Source organism: Pyxicephalus adspersus, chromosome 5 (assembly GCF_032062135.1).
Source record: "Pyxicephalus adspersus chromosome 5, UCB_Pads_2.0, whole genome shotgun sequence".
In the NCBI taxonomy this organism is placed as follows: Eukaryota; Metazoa; Chordata; class Amphibia; order Anura; family Pyxicephalidae; genus Pyxicephalus; species Pyxicephalus adspersus.
Window position 1 is genome coordinate 140,892,658 of NC_092862.1, and position 12,167 is coordinate 140,904,824.

At 39.0% G+C, this 12,167-nt stretch overlaps 1 protein-coding gene across 2 annotated transcripts; it reads left to right on the top strand.

Moving 5' to 3' along the window:
• Nucleotides 1-1,227: 1,227 nt before the first annotated feature.
• On the top strand, nucleotides 1,228-12,167 carry C5H7orf78 (chromosome 5 C7orf78 homolog). Of its 2 annotated transcripts, XM_072413475.1 has the most exons (7): nucleotides 1,231-1,347; nucleotides 2,144-2,234; nucleotides 3,972-4,428; nucleotides 6,178-6,262; nucleotides 7,262-7,404; nucleotides 9,320-9,397; nucleotides 11,368-12,167. In XM_072413475.1, the coding sequence occupies exons 2-7, from the start codon at nucleotides 2,227-2,229 to the stop codon at nucleotides 11,371-11,373; spliced, it is 777 nt and encodes a 258-aa protein (XP_072269576.1). In that variant the 5' UTR covers nucleotides 1,231-1,347; nucleotides 2,144-2,226; the 3' UTR covers nucleotides 11,374-12,167. The 2 variants fall into 2 exon arrangements, with proteins under 2 accessions (XP_072269577.1, XP_072269576.1); XM_072413476.1 differs by lacking the exon at nucleotides 2,144-2,234 and having other exon boundaries at nucleotides 1,228-1,347.

A 12,167-nucleotide genomic window follows, 5' to 3' on the forward strand; every position in this document is an offset into this window, starting at 1 on the left:
AATAAATGCAATTAGGACAGATGTTTGTCTCAACATATTATTAATCAGCATGGTGTCAGTTACTGAATAAAATCCTCACTGTGAGTTAATCACAAAGCAAAAAAAAAAAAATCTTTATGGGGCCTTTCAATAACTTCTGGAGCAAGCTGTGCTTTGATATGCAAAAAGAAACAACAGCAGAGTTTGTCTTGGTCATTAAAGAGTTACAAGAGGCTGCAGAACAGCTCAGCCCTTAAGATCACCCACAACCTCAGCTGTGTTCAGCAAAAGATTTCCTCTGCAAGTCATGCAAACCGCTCCTCTCTGCTTGATCAAGCCTCTGTCCTGCACACCAGCGACCAGGGAAACCGCGTTCATATTTAGGAGTCGTCCGTATGTCGGATGTCCTGAGAGACTTGTAAGTGGTGTGTTTCATGAGTTCTGTTACTGAGGGATGATCACTAAAAGCACCTCTGCCCATTGAGCCACAGCAATATATCTGGGCACCCTAACCATGAACTTACACTATAATACAGAGATGGGTGGGGGTGTCTCTCCTGTGCAGAGTGTTGATTACACAGCTTATTAGGCTGCACCATCATATTTGGACACCCTTCTTACATTGCAGGGAAGGGTAGGGGGTGTCCTATCAGCTTTGTCACTGAGTGCTGATTACTGATGCACCCACTCCCTATTAGGCTGGGCCGCCATATTTGAACACCCTGCCCTGCCGCTGTTACATAAAACAGGAAAGAGTGAAAAAAATAAGGATTGCTAGTACAATGTCCACCTGACTACATGGCAATATACAGGCCTGGGACCTGATTATATAATAATTGGTACATTAACCAATTCCACAATGGCCAAGGGCGAGTCAAAGGGCCGCATTGTCTACCATTGTCACCATCAGTAAAAATGTCATGCAGCCATCGCAGAGACGCAGCAGGAGATTGGCAGCACTGAGATGAAGTAAAAAAAAATAATAATAAAAAAAAAAAATTGAAAAATTGCACAATTTAAATGTTATTCATTTTCAGGATTCCATCTGATCCCTGAGCATTCCATGGCAGGATCACACTGTGGCCCCTTATCCCCAGGGCTTTGTACACCGCTCCGTCCTTTGTTTCTTCTCTTCCTGCCCCGACTTGTTTTTCCATTGATCAGCCACTTTACTCTGCAGAACAATAGCCGGTTATATAGTTGCTAAGTGCCGTCAATGCTCTTTTTACAGTCAATGGCCGGTGGCAGCAGCAATGACAACGTCTCCTAGTAACTCAGTTTGGTGTCCCCGAGCAGTCTGACAGCAGAATTTTATGTTTCACCGGCTGCAGACCCGACAAAAACAAATTCTTCATTTCCCCCCCAGAGGTAAGTGAATTTTTTAAAATGTATTAATATTCCTGTGCATGGGGTGGACATAGGGGGGTGGAAAGTGTGCCATTGCACTAGGGCCCTGGATCCTCCTCAGCCAATTTCTGTACAGGGGCCCACTCTTGGCTACATCCATCAAAGGATAGATAGCCCTCTTTTCCATAATGTTAAAAATGTGCTGATCCATTTTAATGAGCTGAACTGCATTGATGATCCAAGAATTGCAGAATCCTGGGTAAGTGGGCTTGATGACAGGCGCCCCCTAGTGGTGGTGTATTTTTCCTCATGTTTATTGTTAATTTTTATATGAATATGTAATCTCATACCTACGATGTGTAATTGTTTTGCCTATGGTCACCCCTACCAATATCCTAAGGTTTGTGGCTATTTACAAAGCAGTGAATGGGACATTCATTGAAATATTCAGGGTGGTAAATCTTCCAGGTCAATGTGTTTAAATAGCAGTAATTGATTTTCCATCAGGGAATGTTTCAGTGAATGTTAGATTTACAAGATCCCCATTGGAGTATTTTCAATGCTGATATCTTTGCACAGGCTGTATGTAGGGGCCCATTCACATTTGTGTGTTGGTGCAATGCACCTGCTATGTTGTTAAAAGAAGAATTATACCATTTTCAATATTGAATTTGAATGAAATGAATAATGGTCACAAATTAGGGTATAGGGTGGAGACGTGCATTGATCATGCAGATTTTTAGCAATGCATGCCAATGCAGCTGATTTACGTGCAGTGTATTGTCATTTATTCTGATGGAGCTCTGATGTATTACAGCACAACCTACATTTTGATTGGCACTTTGGATTTTATTCAATCCTGGCAACCGCAGGGGAAGCTGGAATTGCCAGGTATCTGGCATGCGTAGGTAAGAATGCTTTTTGGTAAATGGACATCTCCTGCCCCTTTCTGCAGTTAAACCCTGGCGATTGCAAATTTTTTTAAAGAGGAACCTAAGTGCTGCAACTGAATGCTTAGGTGTGAATATCCATCAAGGGATGCAGGTGGTGCATGGGCAGCTTTTTTATAAAGAAATGTCCTAATTTAATACACACATGCCATAACCACGTGCCAAATCTTAATACACATGCATTACATGCATTGTGGTGCCTGGCAGCCCAATCATAATGAATGGACTCTCTTAATGTTACGCGTAATTAATGTATGGAATATTGTACTTTTATAAGCATGCATTTACACACTGCAGCTGAATGCTTTAACGTGAACATTCACCAGGATGCAGGTGGAACCTTGGGGACTCATTCATTAGGAAAAGACTGCCTTGACGCAACATGTGTTAATGCATGCCTATTAGCGCAGAACAACTGAATGCTTGAGTGTGATTACCCCTTCAGGGATACAGGTGGTGCCTTGGCGGCCTATTAATAATAAATGGGCTGCCCTAATGCAACACTTGGTGCATAATGATGACCAGGGCATCCGAAACAGGCCTATATAGAAGACTTGAGGAGTAAAACAGTCTTGGATGTTGCATGTAGCATGTGCTCAGCAAATTCTGCCAAGGGAGAACACCAAGAATGCCATAACATGCTTTCATACACATGCATTGGTTTACTCCAACAGAATTCTTAAAGCAGATCCAAACTAAAAATAAAAAAGTTAAACTTACCTTTAATTCTGCAGATTCCTCGATGATGCTGGTCCTTCCCATGATCTGGTCTAGAGATTTTCTTGAAAATTCGATTTGGCCGGTTTGCCAAATTCTCTGAAAAGATTTGCTTTAATCCAAGTTATTTGTGGCGAAATGCGTTAAAAACGGCTATTTCCGGTTATTTCGGCTGTTTCATGGTTGCCGTGCAGTACTTCTACTATGTATTCTTAGATAGAGTTTCTCTATCTAAGAATATAGGCCACTAAAGGAAATGAATGGGGACAAGTCCCCATTCATCGCCCTGCAGTGCCCAGAGATCGTAGTAGAACTGCAGAGGTCATCTGCAGTTCAGTTTTAACAATGTGACGTCACGTGGGAAACTGAACTGCAGTCCTCTGCAGTTCCACTACAATGTCCAGGAATTACAGGGGATGAATAGGGACTTTCCCCGTTCATCACCTGTAGTGATCTGTATTCTTAGATAGGGAAACATAGTATAATGAGAATACATAATAAAAGCACAGCACGGCAACAGCTATTGCTGTTGCAGCGCTGCACTATGTATGTCCCTATTCATCCCCTGTAGTGCCCAGAGATCGTAGTGGAATCTCCAAAGTCCTCACACGTGCAGCCGATATTTCAGGAAAAATTGTGATGCGTTACCACGAATCGCGAGGAAATTCGGATTCGGAGCAAATCGAATTTTTCCTGAAATTCGGATCAATTCTACTTCGACAGCTTCGATTCGCTCATCTCTAATCTGGTCCTGCATCGTCCTGGCACCGCGATCCGAGTGCTGCCATCATCAGTCTTCTCTTTCGTCTCATTCTTTTCTTCTTACTTTGTCTGCCCAGGTGTAAGATCTTTAAAACTAAAGCGAGTAAGTATTTTTGAAATCTTTCCAGGGGATGGAGTTGGGAGTTTTGTTTTGTGACTTTTGTAATTCATGTGATACCATGTGATTTTTTTTTTTCATTTTAAATATTCATGTAGGAGAGAAGCCATAATGTCCGCCCAGGTGAATCATTCTCCCGAACGCGACCATCGCTTTTACTTTGCCAGACAAGTGAAATTTAGCGCCAATAGAAGACTGGTGGTGGAAAGAAGCGAAATCTATGCAAACCCAAAACTGATCCCAGAGCGCAACATCTGGATGAAGAAACCTCCAGACTTCAGCATCAAGCTATACAAGTCGCTGACATTACCAAGGAGGTCGGATGAATCGGAGGTGAAAGAAAAGAGAGGTGCTGCCAAGGACTCCAAGGAGTGGAATGAGTTGGTGGTGATCCCGGCTTCCCTGAACCCCATTTACCGACCTACAAAGAGACCTGAAAAGTTTTTGACTAAGTTTAAACATTTTGGTCCCTTCGAGGCCAGCCTTATGTATGTTAAAGAAGGCACCTACCCCAAAGATAAGTACCAAGACCCAAAGCCACATGACTTTAGACAGGTAAGTACATTGAGTGACAATAAATATTATTGTGATCCTTGCCTGATCCTTGTACCTTCCATGCCGAATTTGCAACTTCTGCAATTTTTGCCTGTTCCATGCTCCCCATCCCAACAAATGGCCTCCCCCATAAAACTTACCTTAGTTCTAGGTCTCTGATGATTCTGCTTGGCAGGCATACATCACCTTGCCTTTCCTGCACACCTGGCAGCTTGCAATTCTGGGATAATGTGCTCTTGCAATGGGTTGCACTGCATTCCTATAGGAGATGCCACATGAAAGTGTATAAAGCTGGGGCCCAGGTACATTTTCTTTGGCTCCAAAATATATTGGATGGAGCCTGGTGCTGCTGGTTGCTCTTTGGCTGGCTCTTTGGCTCTTTGCATACCCTAAGCATACCAGGCTAGGCTGCATACAAACTTTCAATTTTTGTCACTGGAAATTATCATTTGTGATCGTTTCCAGAAACAAACAATTGATGGATGAACGAACAATCACTGCACAAACAGCACCATTCTGTTCCATGGAGAGGGTAGAAGGGGCAAATGGAACCCCGCTGTGCTCTTCTTTATTGACTTTCACAGCAATTGTTCTCCTGTTCTCCGTCAGGGCGCAACCATGAACAAAGTCAAGCAATTTCTGTATACAAGTTAGCTTCTCAGACACAAATCATCTCACATGTGTACATAGCCTTAGACATGCTAATTTATTTATTTTTCCCAGTGCACAGGAAAAAAAAATCCATTTCCTTGCACGTGATTGGGTATTCCTTGCAAATTGAGTTTTCCCCACATTCACTAATCTAAGTGAATAACCTCTTGCATGGATATAATTGACCTTGGTAAGCAAACAGCCTGATGTATAAGCAGTGGTAGTAATCATCCATTATGTATAATGTTTTTTACTCTTCAAAACATCTTGTAAAACATTAATTTTAAGATAATTCAGATAAATATTTAATATTGCAGTGTCATAAATTTCAGATATTTGCTCGTATAGTTTCCTTATAGCTGCACCTTTGATGTTTTACTTCTGAAATACTTGCAGTTCGTCTCATATAGAAGATGAAATGATAGAATAATATTGACTATTGATTATTCATCTCATTATTCATTATTCATCATATCACCCACCCTTCCCCTTTCTTTCCCCTCATTCTTTCTTACTTTTGTTTTCTTTCTTTTTTTCCTTTCTTCCTTTTATCTTCTTTCTTTCCACTTCTGTTCCTTTTCTTCATCATTCTCCTTCTCTCTCTCCATACATGCCAATTTCTTCCTACCCATGATATACCCCGCACATGTAATGAGCACCCATACACCCCTGTACATTCTCTGCACATAACATACATGTTACATGTATGCACAGCCATCCTATGAACTATACACAGCACAAGCTCTAAGAATACACAATGTGCCACCTACACACAATGACATAACACAATGCATACTAAGGGTAATACAAAAAAAATAAGAATAATAAGAAGAAACAATAGCCTTGTCATTATCTGCCCCAAATGTCTGTTCCAGCTCCATAGAGCTGCCTCACCTTACTGACCACTTCTTTCTATGAATAAATACAAGGAACTTCATCTTAGTGTTTGGATGTCACAGGGAGAGGAAACAAGGAACAATTTCCCAATGAAGTCACAGAGATAACAATTTTTCCCATTGGCATAATTGTGAAATGCAATTAATAAAATAAATGAGTAGATATGAATCATACCAACTGAGATTTTTTTCCCCTCCTCAGTATGAAACAGGAATACCGGATTTTACTACAAGTTATTCCCGGGATCCCTTTAACCTGAAGTTCAAATTACAAGGCTTAAACTCCTGTAAGTATTTCTAGGAATGTGTTACAGAACAAAAGAAGCAAAGTTCTTCAAAACTTGATTGTATAGTTATATGATATAGTGATATATATGCAAAAATATTTATATATATTATACTGTATATGTCATACACAACATTTTGCAAGCAGCATGCAGTCAGAAAACCTTCACTTTTTATCTCCCAAAGAAGGCTGAAATCATAAAACAATTTTCATTAACAGTTTATAACAGGTTTATTGGGTGGAATTTAAACTATTCATGTCAAAAACTTCACTAATTTTTATTGCTGGGTTATTTATCGAATGCTTTGCTCTCCCTTTCAGGATCTTTATGTAGACAAAATATGTAGCCAGCAGCCCTGTATTATTATAAATATTATCAAACAGTATTTATATAGTGCCAACATATTACGCAGTGATGTACATTATGCTGTGGATATTATTTTCTATTGGGTTTCCTGGAGAAATAAAGGGCAAATGTTAATTATAAATGACTGATTAAAATATAATTGCAGTATGAAAGAAGCCGATGTGGAAGCCCATTGTGCCTCTATGAAATATTGAAAGAATTGGCCACACAAATCAAGCTGACTTTTATTTTAAAGAATCTTTGCACAAATTTTTTTTTTTGTATCTGTGTCCCCTATCATGTATTATAATTTTGTAGTGCAAATTTTAAGTATTCCAGAGCCTGGATCCGGTCTTTTATTTTCCCAGGGCCCCCACCTTGTCCAGGACTACAATTGACAGATAAACCGGTAGTTGGATTTCTATGCATTTGGGATCCCCCCATTATATTTTCCCTCTTACACTAGCGATCACTACTCAAATAGGAAAAAAAGCTGCAATTTAAAAATATTGATCGCCAAAAAAAATAAAGGCAGAAAGTAGAAAAAAAGTAAATAAATGGGGTTACTAAATCTAAAAATCGGTGAACTGCAAAACACTTTTTTATAGTTGTTATTTTTTCCATGCTTATAATATTGTTGTCTATTGATCGCAGTGTCTGTGCTTCCACCGGCAGAGGAAAAACAGAACAGAAACAAAGTGAAGCATTTTGTGCTACATAAACAAGCTGAGCCTGCATGGGATTCAAACCTCATTTTACCAAAAAGTCCATATCCACCCAAATCTGCCTCCTATACTGTAAGTAGGGGTGATCAAAACAGTAAAATTCTGGTCATTTTTACAGGGCTTGTACTATATCCGTCATATTTGGCCGAGCCCCACTATGATAGGTATAGTAATGTCAGATCAGAACTCAGCCCAATTCTGAGTTCTGATCCGAGGTTGGCAAGCTCTGATCCCAATTGGAATCGACTCCGATCAAAACTTTCTGACCACCACTAACTATAAGTGTATATTATTAATATTAGCATTATTTTTATACTATGAGCAGAAATAAAACCACCTTTTGATCTTTTATATATTAAAATATAATTAAATCTTAACTTCAGGCAGATATAAAAGGCACAATTTAATTGGCTCTTTGTTCTACTAATATATTCATAATCCAATTTTGTTAAATGCATTCACTGTTGATACCTGAAACTGAGATCAGCCTCTTGCAGTCCTTGTAGATCAGAGCTAGGAGCAGGGACGGAAAAAGCAGCAGAAGAAGCCAATCAGCTGTACAGTAGAATGCTGATAGAAGGGAGTCCAGCTTTAAATGTATTTTAAATACAGAACATTACTGTTAGGGATGTGAGCGAGAATATTAAGTTTGATCTTGCTGCGAATCGGGACTTACTCGCTTATTGAAAATATAAGCGAGAACTGCCCTCTGATTCGCCATGAGGTCGAGCTCTCGCTGAACAGAAGGATTTCCAGGGCTACATCATGCAGCCCTGGAAATCCTCTGCGATGCCCGGGCACTAGAGGTAATTAACCAGCCGCAGCTGCAATCATTGAGAAGATGCCCAGTACAGGAGAACCTCCTGACATTGTAATAAAGGTATCTCTTACAAATGTTACATTTCTATCTGTAACAAATGTATAATTTCTAAGAGATACTTATATTACAATGTCAGGAGGTTCTCCTTTGCTGGGCATCTCAGTGATTGCAGCTGTGGCTGCATTCATTGAGAGGAGTGTGCGATCCCGGGGGCACTGGAGGTTAATAAATCTCTAGTGCCCTGGGGATCATAGTGGAACTGCAGAGTTTATCTGCAGTTCAGTTCCCACGGTCACGTGACCGTGGGAACTTTGCGGTCACAGCTGTGACTGCAGGAAATCCCCGGAGCATTACAGGTTAATTATCCTGTTTTAATTTCCTCTTCCGATGGTTTCGTGAAATTGGTTCAGCAAAATTTCGCTGAACCATTGGAGGTTCGAGGTAATTTTCACGAGAACGCCTCATCCCTAATTACTGTAACCCCCTTGGGGCAGCACTGAGAAGAGGTCAGAATTGTAAAAGTTGTCTCACCCTTAGGGATACCCCAAGCTATTTCCATTTTCCAGGTACACCAAATGAAGTAAAAAAAATAAAACCTTATTCCATATTAGAAAGCTCTTCCCTCATTGCTATATTATTGTCCACAGGGGTTTAGTAATGCTGATATGGTATAGATACTTGGTTATTGTACTGGTTTATTAATATTTGGGTATTTTATTGGGTAATATATATTTGACTATTGTTTTGGGTATTTGATTCTTAGTTATTGTTTTTGACTTTAGATGCTTGGGTATTGTATTGGATAATAAACACTTGGATATTGTATTGATTGATAAGCACTTGAGATTTGTATTGGGGGTTGTATATTGTTTTTTACATATTTTAGTATTATATTGGGTTTTAGATACTTGAGCATTGTATTGAATAATAGGTATTTGGGTATTGTATTGGGCATTAGATACTTAGGTATTGTATTATATTTTACATACTTTAGTATTGTATTAGGTTTTAGATACTGGGGTATTGTTGACACCTGTCCAGTATGTACATGGTATCTGTCAATAATGTATATCATTTTAGAATGTATTATAGAAAATCTGCTGAGTAATCGTTCAGACATTTCAGATTTGTGCCACAGCCTAATACCTTCATGATATTTTTGTTTAGAGACATAGAAGACGGCGGGGTGTGTATAGCGCTTACATGGATCGAGTTGAAGAAAAGTTCACTGCCAGTAATCAGGAGGTAAGTGATGTGTATTTTTATTATTACACAGTATTCATATAGCGCTGATATATTATGCAGCGCTGTACAAAGTCCATAGTCATGTCACTAGCTTTCCCTCAAAGGGGCTTACAATCTAATGTCCCTACCATAGTCATATGTCATTAATTTCATCTAAGGCCAATTTTTTGGGGGAAGCCATTTAACCTAACTGCATTTTTTTGCATTGTGGGAGGAAACCAGAGGAACCCACACAAACACCAGGAGAACCTACAAACTCCATGCAGATAGTGTCCTGGCCGAGATTCGAACCTGGGACCTAGCGCTGCAAAGGCCACCATGCTGCCCTCATGTATATTATATGTTTCTATAATGAAACTAATACTTAGGGTACAAGGGGCTGTTCTAAACATTCCTCCACTTTGGGACTATTGAAGAACCTAAAGCTCATCTTCAACAACATTTTTTGCCCATTCCTAGCTCCTTCCACCTCCTATTCATCCTATGTGATTTACAATCTCATATGCCTTGTTTTACAAAACATATTTACTTAAAACCATTCAGCTTCTCTTGACTCCTGACCCAGTGTCCCTCCTCTGCTGGTATCGTCCAGGTACTGGCCAGATGGTTCCCTTGTGTTGAAAATCACCATTGTGAGAGCACCCAATGGCTGGACATTCAGACTTGGTGGAGCAATGTCTAAACTAGACAGAACCATTGTCAGCCTCAATCTCAGCGTGTATATGCCATATTTAAAAGAATATAACCAAAAGCAAATTCTTGATGACCTATGGCAGATGTTTATTCCTCTCCTCTTGTTGTCACTGCATGTGGATCCTTTATATACTTACAGGGTGGTGACAATTATTTTGGTTAAATTGTAAAACTCCCAAAACAGAACTTTTTTTTCAGGAGTTTCTTTGAAATGTTTCTCTTTTTTAAAAATTGGCTTTAGGTACACTATATGAATAATATTTGTAGTCATCTCTTTAGACTAGGTGCGCAAAGCCAGCTCCATAAACACGCAGGCCCTGATTTATTAAATCTCTCCAAGGCTGGAGAGGATAAACTTCCATCAGTAAAGCTGGGTGATCCAGCAAACCTGAAATGGATATGGTCCTAACAAATTGAAATTACTTTTAAGAAATCTATTCCAGGTTTGCTGGATCACCCAGGCTCACTGATGAAAGTGCTCTGAAGTCTTTAATAAATTAGGCCCATGGTGTTATGAATTTGATGTGAAGAACCTCGAGTGTCCTGCACATGGCCTTGACCTCAACCCTACCACCTTAGGAATTAAAATGGAACATCAATTATATAAGTTTCACAGACACACTCCAAAATCTTATGAAATTTTTTTTTCCCAGAATAGGCGAAGCTACAAAAAAGGGCAATTTGTTTATTAATGTATAAGGTTTTTGACTGGGATTTAGAGTTGGTATATAGGTGTCCACAAATCTTTGTCCATATATTGCCGTGGTATCTGACTTCATTCCTCGAGGATCAGGATCTGCACATATTTTAGTATTTCTCCAACACACATAAAGTAAAATTAGTAATATATGGTATGCAAAGTATCAACAATTACTGTTTTCACAGAAATCCAGACCTGTATGTGATTCTTGTAGACTGAAGTTGTACAACCCTAATAAAGTATATAGGCAAAACCATTTGGTTCAGGGATCAGCACCATTCCCCATGATAATGGTCAGAATTTTAGGGTTATTGAGCCAGTAATAAGTATAAGTTTATTTTCCAAATGATTGAATTCATTTTAATCTAACAAATTAGGTAAATATTTACTTTAATTAAGTATGTATAGGAAGGCAAAATCCTGATTATTTATAATGTACTGTATACATATGGCTCTTTGTTCACGATGGGCACGATTAAGAAAGATTCTTAATGCCTTTTTTTACATTGATGATTGAATGTTCAAGGAGTTTTTCATTTTAAGTTCCCAAATTAATGTAACATTTCCTTTTTTTCAGGATTGATAAGGATGTCCAACTAGAACCAGACTGTGACTGAATGATGTTTTCTGAAATAACAATACCTAAGACCCATACATCTTGTAGATATTGAAACTGGAAATGCATGGAATACAATTTATACAAGGGTAACCAAGATTACATGGACCGGAATGTGGCAGGAAAAAGAACTGAATGATATTAGAGGATAATATCCACCACCCATTAACTACAAATAAACCACCCCTCAGCCACTCATCCAACTCAGCCCAATTTATTTCATGTAAATTTCACGTAAACTGGTCATTCTGAGTTTCTTATTGAATTAAATTTTATCATCGGCTCAGTCAACTTTCCTATAACCAAGCCAATTGTTTCTTGTCCTCAGTTCCAAAGCATAAGATTTCAGTCCAACTGTCCTGAATATTATTCTTTCAAAACCTTGAACCTTTTAATAACTGTAGAGGTAAAAGCACATCAGGGTTGTCTTCCATGTGTCATTTTTTAACATTAATTAGGATTAGGAATGGATTTGTACTTTTTTCTCCCCTAGGCCAGCTAGCTTGTGCTCAAAGGGAAAATATGGGAGTTATTTTATGATAGGAGCTCATAGGTGGGATCCCTGATAGTTACGCACAGAACATCCCAATACTAAACACTTTTATGTATTATGTTGATAATAATACAGCTGTAATAGCAGTTTGGAAGCCTCGTGGGAAATGCATATGATGTATTAGTCTGTTTTGCCAAGAAGAAAATGTGTGTTGGTTTTTGTTCCTTATATCGTGTTCTTTGTTTCCCTAATAAAAAAGTGAAATTTA

Excerpts from the sequence above, each read along its gene's own strand:
- C5H7orf78 (XM_072413475.1), top strand. Across the intron at positions 6,263-7,261 it reads ATTACAAGGCTTAAACTCCT|TGTCTGTGCTTCCACCGGCA; the intron begins GTAAGTATTTCT and ends TATTGATCGCAG. Across the intron at positions 7,405-9,319 it reads CCAAATCTGCCTCCTATACT|AGACATAGAAGACGGCGGGG; the intron begins GTAAGTAGGGGT and ends ATTTTTGTTTAG.